This window comes from Epinephelus fuscoguttatus, linkage group LG24 (genome assembly GCF_011397635.1).
Source record: "Epinephelus fuscoguttatus linkage group LG24, E.fuscoguttatus.final_Chr_v1".
Lineage (NCBI taxonomy): Eukaryota > Metazoa > Chordata > Actinopteri > Perciformes > Serranidae > Epinephelus > Epinephelus fuscoguttatus.
In genome coordinates, this window is record NC_064775.1 from 5,383,825 (window position 1) to 5,403,373 (window position 19,549).

A 19,549-nucleotide genomic window follows, 5' to 3' on the forward strand; every position below is an offset into this window, starting at 1 on the left:
TCAAGAGAAGTTTGTGTAAACAGCTTTATTTAGAAAAGGAGATAAAGGCACCTCTCTAACTGGAGAGTCATTATTCAATATACCAAACACCATGAGATTGAGCTCGGATAAATCGCTGCTCGGCAGTAACGTTAGTGTTCATCAGAGGTCGTTAAACGGCACGTTAACACTCAGACTGCCTCTGGAGGAGATTTAACATGTTGAATACTGATCGAACTTTACCCTTTCCTTTAAAACGGCTCTAGTCTTAACGTTATTCTTCTTATTTAATACTCCTCCCCCTCTTCATCTTCTTCAAATGAGTCAATGCCGACCTCTTCGTAATCCTTCTCCAGAGCGGCCATGTCCTCTCTGGCCTCTGAGAACTCTCCCTCCTCCATGCCCTCTCCGACATACCAGTGGACGAAGGCCCTCTTGGCGTACATGAGATCAAACTTGTGGTCGAGACGAGCCCAGGCCTCGGCGATGGCGGTGGTGTTGCTCAGCATGCACACGGCCCTCTGCACCTTAGCCAGGTCTCCTCCGGGGACCACAGTGGGTGGCTGGTAGTTGATGCCCACCTTGAAGCCAGTGGGACACCAGTCCACAAACTGGATGGAGCGCTTGGTTTTGATGTTGCTGATGGCGACGTTGACGTCTTTGGGCACCACGTCTCCGCGGTACAGCAGGCAGCAGGCCATGTATTTACCATGGCGGGGGTCACATTTCACCATCTGATTGGCTGGCTCAAAGCAGGAGTTGGTGATTTCAGCCACAGTGAGCTGCTCGTGGTAGGCCTTCTCTGCTGAGATGACGGGGGCGTAGGTGGCCAGAGGGAAGTGGATGCGAGGGTAGGGCACCAAGTTGGTCTGGAACTCCGTCAGGTCCACGTTCAAGGCGCCGTCAAACCTCAAAGAGGCGGTGATGGAGGAGACGATCTGGCTGATGAGACGATTGAGGTTGGTGTATGACGGGCGCTCGATGTCCAGGTTCCTGCGGCAGATGTCGTAGATGGCCTCGTTGTCCACCATGAAGGCGCAGTCGGAATGCTCCAGGGTGGTGTGTGTGGTCAGGATGGAGTTGTAGGGCTCCACCACGGCTGTGGACACCTGAGGAGCGGGGTAGATGGCAAACTCCAGCTTGGACTTCTTGCCAAAGTCGACTGAGAGGCGCTCCATCAGGAGGGAGGTGAAGCCAGAGCCGGTTCCTCCTCCGAAGGAGTGGAAGACCAGGAATCCTTGCAGCCCGGTGCACTGGTCAGACTGGACGAGAAAGAAAGAATTTATTGTTAAAGAAGTTTTGAAACAGACCAAAGAAGATACTTCTGATAGGGTTATATTAAAGGTCCAGCGTGTAGGATTCAGGAGGATAAATAGACCCTTTTAGGGCTGATGTTACTGATGATGTCATTTCATTAGCTGGAGGCAAAACAACTCTCCATGACAGGGCTGTATGCTACATAGGTCAAGCCCAACCTCTTATCAATAATGACTTACAGAACAAACACGCTTAAATTTTAACCCTTTTCTTACCAGTTTGCGGATTCTGTCGAGCACAGAGTCAATGTGCTCCTTTCCGACGGTGTAGTGACCACGGGCGTAGTTGTTGGCAGCATCCTCCTTCCCTGAGATCAGCTGCTCGGGGTGGAAAAGCTGTCTGTAGGTGCCTGTACGAACCTCATCTGGAGGGGAGAGAAGAGACAGTTTGATAGCATGTTAATACTGTACTTTTATCCACACTGACGGTGCGCCATGAGACAAACGTTTAGTTTGGGGATATAGATAAAAATTTGAATTGAATTTTTTTATCCAAAGCAACCCACGACATTAAGTTCCAATTAAAGTAAAGACGCTATTAGACATGAATTCCCACCAGGTGGCGCATTGGACACAATGTGAAATACGCAAAATACACAAATTAAGCAACACGAACGAAGCTAGTAGCGCCATGTTTATTCATGAGAGTTGAAAAATCTAAACTTCAGCAACCAATTTACGCCATGATAGCCAATCAGCACTGAGATAATCTGGGGATGTATGATGGCATGGACGTATCAGCGGAAGGTCATTCATCGATTCAGCAATTTCACGCGCATTTGACGCGAGTTAAGGCCTTTGCGCACTGAGTACATGTATTTGTCAAAAATTGCCACATATCCAAAAATAAATCTGACCTAACATTGTGTCAATCACGTTTGCACACTGAGCCCGTGTGTTTTATTTTGGCACATGTTGTGAATTTTCACAACAAATACAACGATAAAACACATCATAATCAGTGTGCAATGTTTCTGTGCCTAACGATTTTTTTTCACTTGACAGATTAAAAAAATGCATCCGGAAAAAAAACTGCTTGTAAAGGCCTTTAGTCACACTTATGAGGCAAGTCAAAAAAATATTCTAGCAACGTGAAAATTTGTATCACGTTTGGTGTGAACACAACATGAATTTTAGGCAACAAATGTCATCATCATGGTTTGGCTTAAAAAAAATAGGCCTACTGTTCTTATTAATGTAATGTCACGTCACGTCACGTCACGTCACGTCACTGAGTTTTGGTTTCACATGGGAAATGAACAGCTGTCTCTCGGGTGAAAGTCCGGCGTTTGTTTGCCCAATAGAATTTGGCGAATAGTCTGAATGTTGTTGGACTACACATTTGAAAATAAGAGCATACTTTGTTGTTTCCAAACTTGGAGTGAAAAGTGAGCTTTTGAGATCTGATTGGCTGATTCAAACGGGAGTGGGTGTGGCCAAAAAAACGACTGACCTAAAAACTTTAATTGGTTAAAATGAACTTTGGTCAAAATATAAACTCATATGAATGGCCCACTGTCTAGCCAACTAGTTAATATGTGTTCAGCTAGTTTATAGCTTTATTGTCTCTAGCTTCCTTCTCTCCTAAAATCTCAAGTTTTTATCTTACTTGAGCAACACCCTTATCTCCCAAACACGAGCTCCCAGGTAAAAGAATGTGAAACAGAAGGTTGGATGAAACTCCTCACCAATCACAGTGGGCTCCAGGTCGACAAAGATGGCCCTGGGGACGTACTTCCCCGTGCCGGTCTCACTGAAGAAGGTGGTGAAGGAGTCGTCGTAGCCCCCAGAGGGCTTGTCGGTGGGCATGTGGCCGTCAGGCTGAATGCCGTGCTCCAGACAGTACAGCTCCCAGCAGGTGTTGCCCATCTGGACCCCAGCCTGGCCGACGTGGATAGAGATACACTCACGCTGTGGAGGAGAAAGGAAAAGATTTCATGTAACCGTTTGAATTCAACATGATTTTGGGAAATTTATCGCTGAAGTCATCATGTAAACCAAACCCCATTTAAATTCAGACAGACTTAACACCCATTCTTGAGAACTGGGGCAAATCATGTACTACCAAAAGAAAAAAGCATTTTGAAAGGATAATATATATGAAATAAATATCCATCCATCCATTTTCATCCACTTATCCAGGGCCGGGTTGCAGGGGCAGCAGGCCAAGCAAAGTACCCCAGACATCCTTCTCCCCAGAAACACTTTCTAGCTTCTCCTTGGGGACCCCAAGGCTGGGTCTGATCCGGGGCCTCCTAACTTGCCCGGAACACCTCTAACAGGAGGCGCCCATCCTGATCAGATGTCCGAACCACCTCAACTGACCCCTTTCGACGCTAAGGAGGAGCGGCTCCTCCTTAGTGCCAAGAACCGCCACCTTAACGTGGTAGAGGGGTTTTCGTGTCCTTGTGAACCTGGGAGCTGTGTTATCCAGGGCTAATAGCCCTTGATAGGGCCTCCAAGGCATAGTGGTCCCAAGGGGAGGGGCCAGACTAAGAGCGATTCAAGAAGACCTTGATAAAACGGCATATTCGGACTTTGAGGATCTCGCCCAGCTTGGGGACACCAAAGGGATGTAGGGATGTTGAATGCCATCCAGCTACAAAATGCATCCCCGAATTCATTTAAGCCAACCCTTTGCCCTGGGTGGTTTAATCCAAACATTGCTGCCTTTAAACCTGTCTTGACCTGCTGGAAATGACAGTTGAGCACGAGGGGGGGGGGCAGGGTTGTGAACTTTTCAGCCTCTTTTTCTCTTTAAAATTATTTCCACATTATTGCCCCAACCAGATTTTTGTGTGGACTTTGCAGAAACCTGTCAGGTTTTCACATTATCACGCGAGTCGGATGTGACACGTCACCGATCTAAATAAGGGGTCAGCGGCGATTAACATACTCTTGTCAGAGTATCTGTAGGGGCCAAAGTGCTTCCACACCCTCCTGAGGTATTTCTAGATCCTTGTAAAGGATGTGGGTGGAGGGTAGCGGGTGGAGGCAATGGGTGCATGCTTGCAGGGGACTGGAACAAGTTTGGTCTCATCATTAGAGAGTAAATTTGTCCCGAGGGAGTTTAGGATGCAACGTCGTCTTTCCTGTTTAGTTAACTGACCCTTTAGAGCGCAAATGACAGGGAGCAGTGCGTAAAAAACTTTGCTTTAAAAATTGTGACATCAATGCATCAGATGGATTTCTGCTGCTTTGTCTCACCACTATTGCAGCAGTTTGTCTGTCAACAGAAGGCCAGCTGTCAGCGGGAACACGAGAACACAAACAACCCCTGTTATATGTATGTAATAAATAATTCCACCTTTACAAAGCGCTAAAAGAGGCTGCAGCTGACCTCTGACCCTATTCCCAAAGGGAACACGTGGGCCAGTAAAATATTCATGTTGTTGGGAGATTCCTGAGGAGTCAGTCTGACAGGACGGGGCAGCTCGTCATGTTTTTCCAGTGCTACGTCTTGATAGCAACGCAAACAGCTCCCAGTGAGGATCTGTCAATTCAGTCTGTTAAGTGTTTTACTTAAAGATGATGAAACTGCCTCTCAGGCCTATTGTTAATGTGAGTGACATGCGATTTTGATAAAGTGGGGTGACCTAGTTTCTTTCAGCTTAGGCACATTTCTCAAGAAACTGACGTCTCAGCGATTTGAACCACACAAACTGGTGTTACCCAACGAAATTAATTCGCAAAATGTAAGATATATGGTTTAAATAGTGAGCCAAATGTAGATCTGTTTCAAATATGAACTCAGTCGCCAGCTAATTTGATAATCACTTCATCAGTTTGAGTCAAAACTTCCTGATTCCAGCTTCTCAAATGCAAATATTTCCTGGTTTCTTTACGTCTAAATGACAGTAAACTTAATTTCTTTGGGTTGTGGACAAAACAAGATGAAACAAGTGCACAGGTTGCCTTAAATTTTTAAGTTGGATGAATTTGAGAAGGCATGTTGAGTGATATAATACTTGTTTTCTCAAATCGAGTCAACTTAAAATTTGAAGGCAGCCTGAACACTTACGTTAAAACAAATTATTTTTTTTACAGTATTGTCACGTAATTTCAGGGCACTTCAATCGGCGTATGCACGGCTGCACGTGAACAGTAAGGGGGCAAAAACGGAATATTTTGTGCATGTAAACCAGGGCTAGGTATCGCCCGTGATTTCCTGAATCGATTCGACTCTTATTCAATTTGATGTAACATCAATTAGGATATTTCTGTTCCACCAATTTTGCTTTAATCTTAAAGAGATACTCAAAGAACTAATGCAAATGGAACAAGGAACTACCTTGCACAAGGCGAATTTGCACATCTTGTTCTCTTAGGTCTCAGCTCTCTTTCTGGTCACACGATAGCCCGTAGTTTTGTTTGCACTTTGACGTGGCGCTGCAGTGCGGTTATGAAGCCCCTCGCTTTCAGACGAGCTTAAAACTGGAGGAGAACGTGCTGCAGACTGTTGCTGTTTAATGTATTCTACATTCCACATCTGGAGACGTGCAGTGTCTTCCGTGGACCAAGCTACTCCTCATCCTGCGTCCTTGCAAGCCAACATGGTTTCATCTGCTTTCTCAAGCATCCCAGCAACAGCGTGTGATTTAGAGGGCTGAACACAATGCATTAAAGTTGACACTAATCTTTCTGTAGTGGGCTTTTGTTTTGAATTTTGATCCTTTGACCTCCCCCCTCCCCCCTAAACCAGCCTGTGATAAGGACGGAGGAGGGGAGGGGGCATGGTGATACGGGAGCTGCCAAGTATGGCGATGGCAGCCAGCTCAGCACGCAGCTATTTTGAGTGACGCTTCACTCAGACATCTACCCTACTAACCTGTTTGGACTGCAGCTTATCTCATGGAAATAACACGCTGTCAGTGCCGAGCGCTCCTATTGTTGGAGCAAGAAAACAAAGCACAAATATATGCAGACAGAACTTGGTGCCGTTTTGTGGGCCACAGAGCTTCGACAGGATATGAGAAAAAGTGGGAGTGGTGCTGGTGTTGCAACATGCCACACTGGTTCATGCCTTCAAGACACACGCAGCTTGTGAAAGTTACACTTCCTGGCATCTGGGTAACTATCTGCTTCCTGTATCTTGTCCTCAAACTACGTCACGGCTGACATTAAGGCCTCAGCATGGGAGAGCAAACATAGTGGAGCATTGTGTTGTAAGCCTGTGGTGGAGTAACCCCCAAAAATGCTTGATTTTAAATTTATCCCAGCTGAAAGTGAGCTGGAGGGATAAATGTAGTGACTCTGAAGGCAGCGTGACTGCCCACACCTCCTCTTCTTTCTTGCTGTATCACAAATGGCCCAACAGGAAGTGTCAGCAGACCTAAAACCAACAGGGGGAAACGGTCTTTTCTCGTCGTCAACGCTTTACCAAACTGCTTTTCCTCAGTTCTGACTTTCCAAACGACCTGTTACAACACTCTCACTGTTTGCTATGATGACGGGAATAAAGTGAAAAGGGGAAGGTCAACGTCCTGAAATCACGCCGACGACTTAAGACTCTTTAGCTCTTGTAAAAATGTTGATCCACGGCTACTAGAGTTTATCGTCATGCGCCTGAGCTCATAGCCGTCAGGAATAGAAATGTAAAACACACAAGGGGCCTCTGGAAGCCACATCAGCATTCCCAAAACCAGCCGGGCAAACAAGCACGCCCTCCTGACAGACACACATATGGAAACAGTTAACCTTTACTGGAGCTGGAGCCACATGCCTGGTACTGTGTCTCCACTGATTTTACTTTACGTTCTTCACTTTCTAACAATTAAATGAGTTTTAAGTGCTGTAGCAAAGCCAGGAAGTTGTTTTAGTAGCAGCCTGGAGGCATTAAAGTAGAAGCAAAAGACACAAGCTCAGGCTGGTGATAGATTTTGGAGGCAAAGTATGCACATGCAACAGGAACACTGTGACTCTCAAAGGAGGAACACTTCACATAGCACTCATAGTTCTTATGTAACACACTGCATGTCACTTTCTATGGAATACACTAGTAATAATTATGCCGCCATACTCACCATTGTGCTGCTCTGATTGTCCTTTTAGGAGAAGAGGTTCAAACTTGCAGGCTCTCACAGGGCGCCTATAATGAGATCTCTGTGAGTGAAGTGCTATCAGTGTGTGTCACAGACATTTTTATAGTTACTACAGGGGGAGGAGGAGGAGGTGGAGGAAGAGGAGGAGCCAGCAACAGCTGCAGCTTTGTTCTCTTCATAACTATTTTTTTTTTCCACAGTAAGATGTGGCTTCCTTTTTGACGTTTTCAGAGTAAGAGCAGCACCCGAGGCGCTCACATGATGTGTGTGTAAAGTTTATTTGAAGTGGGGGGGAAAGGGAGCGTTGTGATCTTAACTTAGGTATTTCAGACAGAGGGAAATAAAGTACTTGATAAAAAACTTTTTTAAAACTTTGTACTGCATTTGACTGACAGCTGGAGCTGCTTTTCAGTGTAAGATTTAATACATAAAACATATGGTCAGAAAGGATATGATGCAACACATTCAGCGCCCCAGGCAGGCCTTCCCCCACCTCCCCTCCCCCAGCTGTTATTATTATCACTGTTATTATTGTTTATATTTGTTGCATTTTTTCCTTACTCCTCAAAACAGCCCAAAACATTCTGATGGACACCCAGCATTTGCTTGAGCTGCTGCCATGCAGGACAGGTAAATCAAGGACAAACATACATGCAACACCTTAGCTAACAGCCAACTACGCTGTAATAACAAACAATAAGAGAATATGTTCTGTGCAGATTTGGTCTTCTTGTTTTCGTACTGCATCCCAAATAGGGCTGCAACTAACGATTATTTTTACTGTCGACTAATCTGTCGATTCTTTCTTCGATTAGTCGACTAATCATTTTTATCAAAAAATGTGTTAAAATGTTGAAAAATGTCGGTCTGTGTCTCCCAAACCCCAAAATTATGTCATCTAATGTCTTGTTTCGTACTCATGCCAAAGGGTTTTAGTTCACCGTCATGGGAGAGTGTGTAAAGCTGCCAATATTTGAACGTAAGAAGCTGCAGTAAGAGTATTTTGGGGGACTTTTATAGTACTTTTCTATCAAAAATGACTCAAACCGATTAGTCAACTACTAAAATAGTCACCGATTATTTTAATAGTCGATTAGTCATCGATTATTCGACTAATCGTTGCAGCCAGTGGGTCACTTTATTCAACAGAGTCACACTTGAGAAATCCTGTCCCTTGATAATCAATGAAGGGAGGTGAGAAGGGGCGACCACACAGGGGAGTGTATTTAATTGAAAAAGAAAGAAGCAGTTTGGATACTTTAAATTACTTCATCATATTGTTTACTGTTGCATTGGAGATCGAATATGGCGCTGAATTCCTCAAAGGGTAAGACACCGCCGGTTTCGTCTAACAGATGACGAACATCTCCATCCACTCACTGAAAACAAGGATCTGTTTTTGGAAAGGATGAATCTACATTTCCAGAAAAGTTATGTATATGCACAAACAGTTCTACATGGACAGTGTGTCTCAAATCAACTCAACTCAAATATTTTGAGTGCATAAGTGCGTTCACACTGAGAAGTATGGAAAAATAGAGTGCACTGTGAGCACCCGTATGGTGCACTCAAAACAGTTAAGAGCTGTGTTTGAAACCGTCCACTCACTCACTATTCCCTATTTCGTGTTTACTATGCAGTGCACTACATGGAGAACGACTGAACGAGATTTCGGACACTAACTGAAATTTTCTGAACGTCATTGCATCAGTAGCTGCGCCGCATACTCCTGTGACGCAAGTGGACGCGCCAAGCATCATGTAAACAAACCGGGCGCTTTGAGGATGATCGAACTGTATGATGGTTGTACTTTTTGTCAATAAATTGTTGAAATGCCGATGGTGTGGACGTTTGGTTTTGTCAGCTATGGTTGTGTGTCTGCATTGTGAGCTGTAATAGCCCACAGTAGTGCACGAGCTACAAGCTACCTGGCTCGTGCGAGCTAAGTGGCTATTGTTAGCTCGTGAGCTAACGTTACCGGCTAGCATCCTATTCGTTTCTTTTCTTTTTGTGCCATCTTTGCAGTTGTTGTTGTTCTTCTTCTCCTCTGGCAAAAGACGACCGCATTGCATTGTGGTATACGGGAGTAAAATGTAGGGTACATTGTTTGTTCACTCACATTTGCTGTGCATTGTGGGTATTTTATAGTCCACTATATAGTGAATGAAATTAACCGCGGAGAATTCAAACAACACCACAAAATGGCGAACACACTATATAGTGCACTATATCCGTGATAGGGAGTGATTTCGAACACAGCTAAGAAGTTGAGTGTGGAACTATGGACACTTCTCGCCCTCAATGGTCGCCATCTTGGCTATGAAGCGGAAGGGGAGGGGCCACTTTTCAAACTGGAAATGGACTGCACAACAGTACAAATACATGTGTTTTTGCACTAAGCACCACTATACTGTTGTCGGGTATAAGCCAGCAGTATGTTTATTGGGTTAATGTAGCAGTCTGTAATGATTTGGTACCGTGAACGATAACGCGAATGCTAACGCTAGTTTGCTAACTTTGCGGTTGTCATTTCCAGTGAGTGCACAACGGTTGTGTTTGGTTTGAGACAACACTACCATATCGAAATTCGCGCACTACGCCAATAAGTACATAATGTACATAGTATACTACATGGAAGTGTGCTGACGGAAGTATGTGATTTGAGACACACCAACCTTCTCTCAAAGTCGGTGGGGTTAATTTAACGGATAGAAAATTTGACAAGAAATCAGTTAGTTTGGTCTATCTATCTAAAATCTTTTTCTTTTTATTGTTCACTTCCTGTTGCTCCGGAAGTAAAGGAAACTCACTTTAAGATTATAACAGCAATATACCCTGTTATTTTCTACACAAAAGATTCCGGTTTGATCCTTGTATTGTTTGTTCAACTGAATCTGTAGATCATCTATTTTTCAGTTGTCCCTTTGTCAATTTATTTTGGTCTGAAATTCACAACTGGTTGTCCCTGAAAATCGATAACATACCTTTGTTTACTTTAAATGACATAATTTATTATATGGACAACTTGGACACTGATTTTTCTGATATTATTAATCTTGTGATTATTTTTTATATGTATACAGTCTTGTAGGTTGAAAAAGTTAACAAATAAAGCTAAAAAAAGATTATAGCTCGATTATAAGTTCTCGCTCTGTTGTTCACTGTTCCCTTTTGTTTTATTTAGTAAACTTGAATTATTGTCTTTTTTTCCTGTGCCGAAACAGAAGAATTTTGTATGTCATCTCCGTCTGTGACGTTTGCAATTGTATCCTTGTTGTTTTTACTCCTTGTCTTGTTTGTACATTCTTTGTTCTGAATAAAGTTTGTAAAAACAAAAGAAAAAAAATGCCCCCTTTTCCGTTTTTTTCTTTGTAACGCAAACGCAACACGTTCGAAACGCTTTACGTCAGCACGCTACGCGCCAATTTTGACAGTGCGGAAGTGGGAACAAAACAGCAGCGTCAACGCGTCAGTACTCCGGTGTTTTTAACATTTTATCGTTGAATTTTAGCTACTTTTGATAAACAATTATGTCTCAGCAGGCAGGGTATTCACCCAGCTTCAAGCGACCGGCGGAAATAATGCGAATGAGGCGGAAAAGAACCCGAAGCGACGCCAGTGTCTTCTCCAGCCCGAGCGGCCAGGGCTCCTCCTGCAGCCCCGGACAAAGCGACTCATCCCCGGCAGGCGTTCGGCCTTTCTCCCCGGGGCCGCTTTTTAACACCCAGGCCCGCTCTGGAGGTGGGGTGAAACGCAGAAACCCGTTCGCGAACATTGAAAACACTTACAGCCCCAAAAAGAAACTTCTTATTTATAACGACGACGGGAATGCTGAAGCTGGACACAGGTACAAGACTATGAAGGGGACTGGAGAGGAGGAGTGTGGAGGAGTTTTATCTTTCAGGGCAAAGTTGGCTGAGGCAGAAAATCAGGAGCACCAAGACAGTTCCAGCGAGGTACCTTCTGCTTGAAGAAACTAATGTGTCATTAGAATTTGGTTTTGTTGTGGCATCCATTTTTATATTTTCCATTTTCTGTCCTTTGCTGCAGAAGTGTCTCACCTTCTCTGAGGATGACTCCCTATTTGAAGAGGAGAAGGAAGATGTTAAAAGCCCACTGCTGAAGGTTGGATTTCTTTTTCTGCTTTTTGCACGTTGATACAAAAAAGATCTGTCTCCTCACCATTTCGGTTGTTCTCAGTTCAAACATTTGTTGTAAAATTCCTCTCCCGTTTCTCTACCCAGAGTCCCCAGGCCATCGCCCCAGCCTCCATAGCCCCCCCAGTCTGCACAGAGTATCCAGCAGACTGGAGCCTGAAAACCCGCCTCCTCTTCACCTCCCCGCTCACCCTGTCGTGGGCAGAGCACCCCAAAGCCCAAGAGGAAGCTTCGGGGCTCAGTCAGCACTGCAGAGCTCAGTTTGGCAGCCTGCCACACAGTCTACAGGTAGACTTTTGAGTGTAATCATCACTCATAACATCACAGTGATTATCCCTATGTATCATGTTTAGTCAGAGAATCCTTCCTGTCACCTCTCCAGGATCCCCGGTCCTGCTCAGAGCTGCGCTGTGCCTTCCAGCAGAGTCTGGTGTACTGGCAGCACCCCTCCGTGCCCTGGATCTCTCTGTTTCCCCGGATCAACGCTGAGAGGAGCTTCGCTGGGAAGAGCGCCCCATGGGCACAGGATAGAGCGCTGCAGCAGAGTCTCATGAGTGAATGGTGAGGCCAGAGATTCGCAGCAAACTAAGCTAAACTCTGCATCGCAGCATCTCTACTCCCATGCTTTCATATAAAACAAATTAAGTGCTCACCTGCTGCGAAATGGTTTTAGCATTTTCTCTGTGGTTGTCTTCTGCAGGTCGGTCAGCCTGTCATCTCTCTACAGTCTACTGAAGGCCAAGCTGTGTCCTTACTTTTACCTCTGCTCCTATCAGGTAGCTATTTGTGTGTGGAGGACGTTACAGTATTTCCCTTTGTAGTCAGTTCGCTTAATCTGATGTGCTCTGTTCTGTCAGTTTACAGTGCTGTTCAGGGCAGCAGGTCTTGGCGGCTCGAGCAGCATCACTGCCTTAATTTCTCCGACAACCAGGGGCCTTAGAGAGGCGATGAAGGCTGAAGGTAAGACTTGCCTAGCCTATTACTGGTTGATAAAAAGTGTGACGGCAGCATTGCCAACTCTTGATTCATCTTGTGTGCCTGTAGGTATAGAGTTCAGTCTCCCTCTAGTGGAGGAGAGGAGGAAGAGCAGGGAGCAGCAGAGTCTGGCAGTGCCCCAGGGAGAGGAGGACGAGCCGGAGAAAGTTCAAGAGTAAGTGTGTCGTCTCCGCTGTCTGCTACACTTGCCGCTGTATGAGTAAGAGGTTGTGTAGATAAGGTGTTAAATGGTACGACAGACAGAGGGATCTCACCAACAGTTCTGCATCCAAAAGGAATGAAAGGGTATTTAGTTTGTAGTAGGGCTGGGCGATATGGCCGGAAAAAAGAAATCTGATTTTTTCACAACAAATCCGATTCACGATTTAAATCGATTCCACGTACTTGGGGTCCAAAACTTTCAGCTGACTTTTCCGCGCATACACAGACAGACACAGGTGAACACACAGTCTATGGAGCGGAGCCTGTGTTGCGTTCAGACGTCATGTAAATAACAAATTCCAGCACTTGAGTAGGGATATTTTTGTCGGGAGCAACACCTCTCTCACTCGGCAATCAATCAAACATTTAATCATTAATCAGAGTTCCAAATATATATTTTAGTGTACTCTATGAGACTGATGTAATTCAGTTATTTCTGATAGCCATTTTGATACTTTGAACCACAAGTTCTGAACAATCGGTGACCCATTGTGAGGTCTGATCCCGATACATTTGATTTGATTTTTATTTGTCTCAAACAAGCACAAGCATGAAAACAGGCAGTATATGTAATAAAAAAAATGGCACACTGTGATAAGTGCCCCTGAATTTTAAAAACAAAGGATTAGTATGATCAGGGTACCCAGCATGATGAACCATCCTTATGACTCTTTTTGTAAATCTTTTGTAAAGTGCTTTTGGATGCATTTCCCTATACCTCAACACAGTAGGGCAGATTTGGATCAATAAGTGCATAGTACAGAATTTGAAGTGATTTCTGATCTAAAACGTGTTTAGTTTTACCCAGTATTCCAATGCTTCTGGATACTGTGGAGCGCAAATATTTGATGTGAGGTTTCCAGCAGAGCTTATGGTCAATTAAAACACCATGAAACTTAATTTCGTAAACTCTTTCGATTTCAACATTTTCAATTTCCAAATGTACTTCTAGCTTAATTTGACGATTTCCAAATATCATAAACTTAGTTTTGTCCAGGTTTAACGATAATTTGTTTACATCAAACCAACACTTTATTTTTTGCAATTCACTTTTGACCACCAATAATAGCTGCTGCAAGTTCTCCCCTGAACATAAAATATTTGTGTCATCTGCAAAAACCACCCTTGGTTAATAAGGGTCAATATTTCCTTGGTCAGTATTTACAGGAAAGATCATTTCGATGGTGTTAACGTTTTGTATATTCGCGATCATAATTTTTCTGTTGTAGTGGTTCTGAGCTGAAAGAGGGCACGGACTATAAGGCAGGTGATGAAGGAGAGAATGACGAATACAATAACGATGACGACGGCAGCTTCTCCTGGCTCGAGGAGATGGGAGTCCAGGACAAAATCAAGAAGCCAGACAGCATCAGCATACAACTGTATCCTCCCACTTCTCTCTGTAGGCCGTCCTGTTTATGTAGCATACGGTAGTGATGTCCAAGTGAAGCTTCATGAAGCACCAGTTGTATTTGCTGAACCCACTAGATGGCGCTCTTGGTGTAATGAAAAAGGCTCAAGGGATGGCAGTGCAGTTTGGTTTCAACTAGTGATGTCCAAATGAAGCTTCATGAAACACTGCCTTTATTTTTTGGATCCACTCTGGCACTCTTTGTTCAACAAAGGGTTGAAACCAAACTGCATTGCCATCCCTTGAGCCTTTTTCATTACACCAAGAGTGCCATCTAGTGGGTTCAGCAAATACAACTGGTGGTTTATGAAGCTTCGTTTGGCCATCACTGGCATATGGCTTAACTCTTCCAATACATTTAAATGATGTCTGCAACATGTTTCAAAAAAGTAAACAGATTAATCAGTCAGAATTAGTCAGAGCTCCTTGACCACTAGCGTAGTCGCAAAGAGGGTCAGACCGTGTCTCTGGATCACAAGCCGGAGTCTGTAGTGTGCGTGGAGGGATCCCACACCTTCACCCTCATCAACTTCCTCATCAACTGTAAGAGCCTTGTGGCTTCGGCGGGCTCCCAGGCAGGGTTACCTCCAACGCTCCTGGCTCCCGGTGCTTTCAAAGGAGCCACAATGCACACCCTGAAGGTATGCACACACACACACACACACACACACACAGACTGTAAATATATATATATAGGTGTTTCTGTGTCTGCATCTCTTAGCCTGTGTGTTTTTCTTCAGGCTCGCAGCGTCAATGTGAAGAGCCAAGTTGGTTCTACGTACCAGAACATCAGCAGCCTGGAGATCACAGGTACGCAGCTGCGGGATCTTCTTAATCTAAAACCTGCGTATGCTAGTGGGCTTTTCCACCTGCAAAGGCATCCACAGCATTAATGGTTTCCTCTTTCCTTCAGGACCCATCCTCCCCTCCTCCCTCCACACCATCACGACCCTCCTGCGACCTGCACAGAAAGGAAACTTCTCTGCTGCTCTTTACACACATGCGCCTACTGCTGTCATGAACACATGCAGCACTACGCAACAGGTAGGACAGCCATATACTTTCAGTGAAACAATTGAGTCAATGAGGACTTGTTGAACATCTAATGATAGCGATGGCCAAATGAAGCTTCATGAACCACCAGTTGTATTTGCTGAACCCACTAGATGGCGCTCTTGGTGTAATAAAAGGCTCAAGTGATGGCAATGCAGTTTGGTTTCAACTAGCAATGGCCAAATGAAGCTTCATGAACCATTGTCTTTATTTTTTGGGTCCACTCTGGCACTCTTTGTTCAACAAAGGGTTGAAACCAAACTGCATTGCGATCCCTTGAGCCTTTTTCATTACGCCAAGAGCGCCATCTAGTGGGTTCCACAAATACAACTGGTGCTTCATGAAGCTTCGTTTGGACATCACTGTCTAATGAACCTTATGTGTGTTTGCAGTGCACCGGTGGGTCAGACCTGTCCGGTTGCGGCCTCCATCCCGCCTCCATCGAGCAGCTGCAGCAGACGTCCACTCTCAACAAGACCGCTCTGACTCACATCAACATGAACAACTACAGCTACACCTGGAAGAACTGACGCAGGGAGGTGCTGCACGTCAAGATTGCTGTGCGTCACTTTTACTTAACAAAAGACGATAGGAGCAGACAAATGAAATGACACTAGTCTGTCTCTGGATATGTACGTGAGATGCCTTCACACAACATATATTTGATCTCTTTAAAGCTGTGCTCTTGTAACAGATGTGGATTTTAATGTTGATAAATGCATACTTTAGTAAGCTTGTTTGAGATTTTGTTTTATTTTTTTATTTTGAAGAAAAGGTTCAGGTTGTGAGACTAAATGCTGAGGAAGTAAACACATTCTCTGTGGATTTATCGACAGTTGGCAACTTTTTGTAGTTGCCACATTCCCAGATTGTACAGTAATAAAACTAGTTTTCTATTCAGTTTCAAACTTTCTTGAGATTTAATAGTTTTTAGCCCAACGGTACCAGGAGCCAGACTGAAAATAAGCCTGAGTGAGTGACATGTTAGTTTTTTGTATTTATTTATTTCCATATTGTTACAAGAACAGGTGTTTGTGTCTCCTGGTGAGTGTCAATCCAATATTATCTCTCTGAGTTTCTGTCTCCACTAACTCTTGAGGTCAGTATTTATCTCCTTAGTTTCTAAAAACACCTGATGGTTGAATTAAAGGAAACACTCTCAAAAGAAATCAAGGATTTCAGGATGGATTTCAAGGACAGAACTACACCTTGACTTAGATAAAACGAGCGACAGAGTGGGACAGGTGGAGTGCTGACTTTGGGAGTTACAAATACTGCACCATGAATTAATTAGGCATCTGGTTAATAAAGTTTCGGAGATGGAAGAATGTACTGAATCCCTGGAAAACGACCAGATAAAATAATGTGCGTATATTTAACATACCGGAGGAAAGTGAGGGCAACAATATGACAGCCTTCCTCAAACAGCTGTTCACTGATGTGCTTCAGATATTAACATCATCAGAAAAGGTAAAGATCACAACAGGCCGGTTAAGTGAAACAACAGAGAGCCTTGTACAGATCCATGAGAGGACAATTGGCAGAAAAAAGGCGGGAAAACACAACAAAGACAGAACGTAAAACCAGACATGACACATGAGGAGAGAACCTACAAAAAATGTCATGTGGGTTACATTAATTATTTTCTAATATAATAATTCATAATAATATTTTGAACTATAACAAGTTTGTGATTAAGTGCACGACACAACCTCCTTTCCTGGAACTACACCATGTGGTCCCACAAAATTTGAAAAGCCATTGAGAGTGCAATTACACCACTAGATGTCACTGTTCACCAACGATAAATGACTTTGCTGTTCAGGCCAGCTTCATTGCAGAGGGATTTCAATTAGTCAATCATTCTAACATGGACTAAACTGTTCTGTTTCAAAGCGTGGCTAATGATTGCACATATTACCTGCTAAACCTAGAGTAATAGAGTAATAATAACATGTTCTATCGGCTAATCTATACCTCAAACTAAATGCAAAGTTATCTCTAAAAACCAGCGTTTACTTCCTGTTTCCCTAAACTGGGAAGCAGCTCATTTGCTTCTATTCATGTCTTCATACATGAAAATTAAATAAGAGCACAGCTTCCTAAAGCTGCCTTATTAGGTGATCTATCATGGTACATTCACTGTGATTGACTCAGATTAAAAGTCGCTGCATGATAGTTAGCATAGAGGAACGGGAAACACATTCAGCAATGTAAAACACTCCAATTTGGAAAATGGTCAGCAGTAATGTGTAATACAAGACAGTTTAAAGCCACAGTGTGTCGGAATTTCTCCCATCTAACGTTGAGATCGTATATTGCATTCAAACGGATAGAGCACTCTAGCAGCTAACAGCTGTTAGGGGCTAGCAGTGCTGGCCTGTGATTGCATTACCTTTCTCCTTCAGCAGCTCTCTCCACCTGGGAAAGGCTACCCCGATGTTGACCCTCGTTTTTTGAATCCGCCGGTTACGTTGCCTTTTTGATTCCCTTTTGCGCTTTCTTGACGACAAGGGTTCCGTCTCCCGTGATGCTGCATATGCATGATCCTGCATTATGCTCAAAGAGTGGGACTTTGTTATGCTGCAGTAGTGCCGGGGTAGTAGCGAAGCGCCTCTTGCTCCTCTCCTTCGGCTTCTCAAGCCTCGTCCACATGGACCTGTGCACTTCTGAAACCAAAGTTTTTCGGGCTCCGGTTTCAAAAAAAAAAAAGGTCCACATGAGTGGTGTGATAAAAAAAAATATGATATCCACACGAAACCGCAAAACCCGCTACCAAGTGATATAATACGCATGCCAGTGGGTGGCGATGTAACTTCTAACGGAAAGGCCATTTTAACCAATCAGAAGTCAGAGTCAATATCGGAATAGGGAAGTGCGGAAAATAAAAACAACCCAATCCACAAAAGTCGTGTAGTTGGGGTAGCTAGCAACAGGAGCAGCCTCCTTCGTTGGTCGTTCAGGCGCCTCTGCTGTTGAATTAGGTCGAGCAGCTGGATATGCCATCCAAAGAGAGCAGATAGCACGCTCACAAATAAAGTTAGCACCAGCATTTTTGTTTGGTCTGCAATTTCACTAGCGATTTACTGTCGCTCTGACGTCAAACAATGGAGACGGGTAATAAAATACTGCGGTCATCTTATCTACACGCAACCACTGGCACTGGACTCTTCCAAGAACTTCACCCTGGACTCCGGTTTCAAAGAAACGGGGTTTCAGGGGCCCAAAAGTGCGGTTGTGTGTGGCCAACCAGCCAAATCGCATAGACTAATACACAGTTTCAGAAGTACCTGGGTCCATGTGGACTGGGTCTAGCAGTGTTGGCCTGGCTCTCAACGAAAACACCAAAGGCGGGGCTGTATGTCCCTTGCTGGCGGATGTATTCTCAAGATGGCAAAACGTTATGGAACCCCCCAGACGACTTACCTACACAATGAACAAACAAATCTGAAATTCTCCTTTTTACGAGAATAAGTCAGACATCAATTTTTTCAGTAAACGACTGAAAATGTTACACAATGTCCCTTTAAAAACATGGTCCAATAAAGCCCCTGGGACTTTGGCCCCTACAAGCCCCAACCAGCAAGAGCTGACATATAATACCTGCTAACATATTTATCACTTTTGGTTATAAAACACACTTTCTTAAGCCAACCCCTGTGTGACGTGAGGCCACAATCAGCTCTATTGTTCCCTATCCTTGGCAAGATCGACCTAAGAGTTCATCTTAGCGCAAGAGATGCCATCCGCCTCTATTGAAAGCATGTGGCCCAGCCACCAAAGCCACGTGTGCCCTTGTGATGATGCTCTTCATTCTGCTTTCTCAACAAGGTGAGGAACCAAAAGCTTCCTCTGTGAGGTAATCTTGTAAGCGCAATGGCTGATTGCTTCAAACGAGTTTGTGGGATTGTCAAACAATATCTCGGGGTTGCTTCTGACTTGTAAAGTTGTGGGTATGCTCGATAGTTTGTAGTGTCAGTCTCTTCTCAAAGGCATTTATGGTGTTTTACTCGGTTGTATGAATGGAAAGTTTGAAGCTAGCTGATATGGTGAAGGGGTTGGCCAACTACTACACCTATAAACACTTTTGCCTTTAGACCTATTCAGATGACACTTCATATGATGCATAGCTTTGCTTGCTCTTCCAGATGATGTTGAGCTTTTCCAAATCCCAGTCTTCTTGCTGACAAGGTTGCCCGAACAGGTGAAGGCCTCCACAGAGTCAAGTCTATCATTCAAGAGCCCAACCTTGGCCTACAGTAGATCAGCTTTTCATACAGTGTGCTAACTGCTTCACCTTTATTTAGCAACCCCTGAGTGTGTGTGTGTGTAAACTGGCAAAGAGGGCAGGCTAGGGCTTGTCTGTTGTCTGTAGAAATTCCTCCAGGTTCAGGA

General features: G+C 44.1%; 2 protein-coding genes across 2 annotated transcripts; one reads left to right on the forward strand and one right to left on the reverse strand.

Moving 5' to 3' along the window:
- Positions 1 to 7,478, reverse strand: LOC125885174 (tubulin alpha-1C chain-like). Its single transcript, XM_049570681.1, has 4 exons — positions 7,319 to 7,478; positions 2,984 to 3,206; positions 1,512 to 1,660; positions 1 to 1,241 (listed from the first exon to the last, which is right to left on the reverse strand). The coding sequence occupies exons 1-4, from the start codon at positions 7,319 to 7,321 to the stop codon at positions 267 to 269; spliced, it is 1,350 nt and encodes a 449-aa protein (XP_049426638.1). The 5' UTR covers positions 7,322 to 7,478; the 3' UTR covers positions 1 to 266.
- A 3,253-nt stretch (positions 7,479 to 10,731) lies between these two features.
- Positions 10,732 to 16,015, forward strand: LOC125885172 (protein downstream neighbor of son homolog). Its single transcript, XM_049570674.1, has 12 exons — positions 10,732 to 11,292; positions 11,387 to 11,461; positions 11,581 to 11,781; positions 11,876 to 12,054; positions 12,194 to 12,269; positions 12,351 to 12,453; positions 12,538 to 12,643; positions 13,920 to 14,072; positions 14,544 to 14,742; positions 14,842 to 14,911; positions 15,015 to 15,145; positions 15,547 to 16,015. Exons 1-12 carry the CDS (start codon positions 10,867 to 10,869, stop codon positions 15,682 to 15,684), a joined length of 1,857 nt encoding a protein of 618 aa, XP_049426631.1. The 5' UTR covers positions 10,732 to 10,866; the 3' UTR covers positions 15,685 to 16,015.
- The last annotated feature ends 3,534 nt before the right edge of the window (positions 16,016 to 19,549 follow it).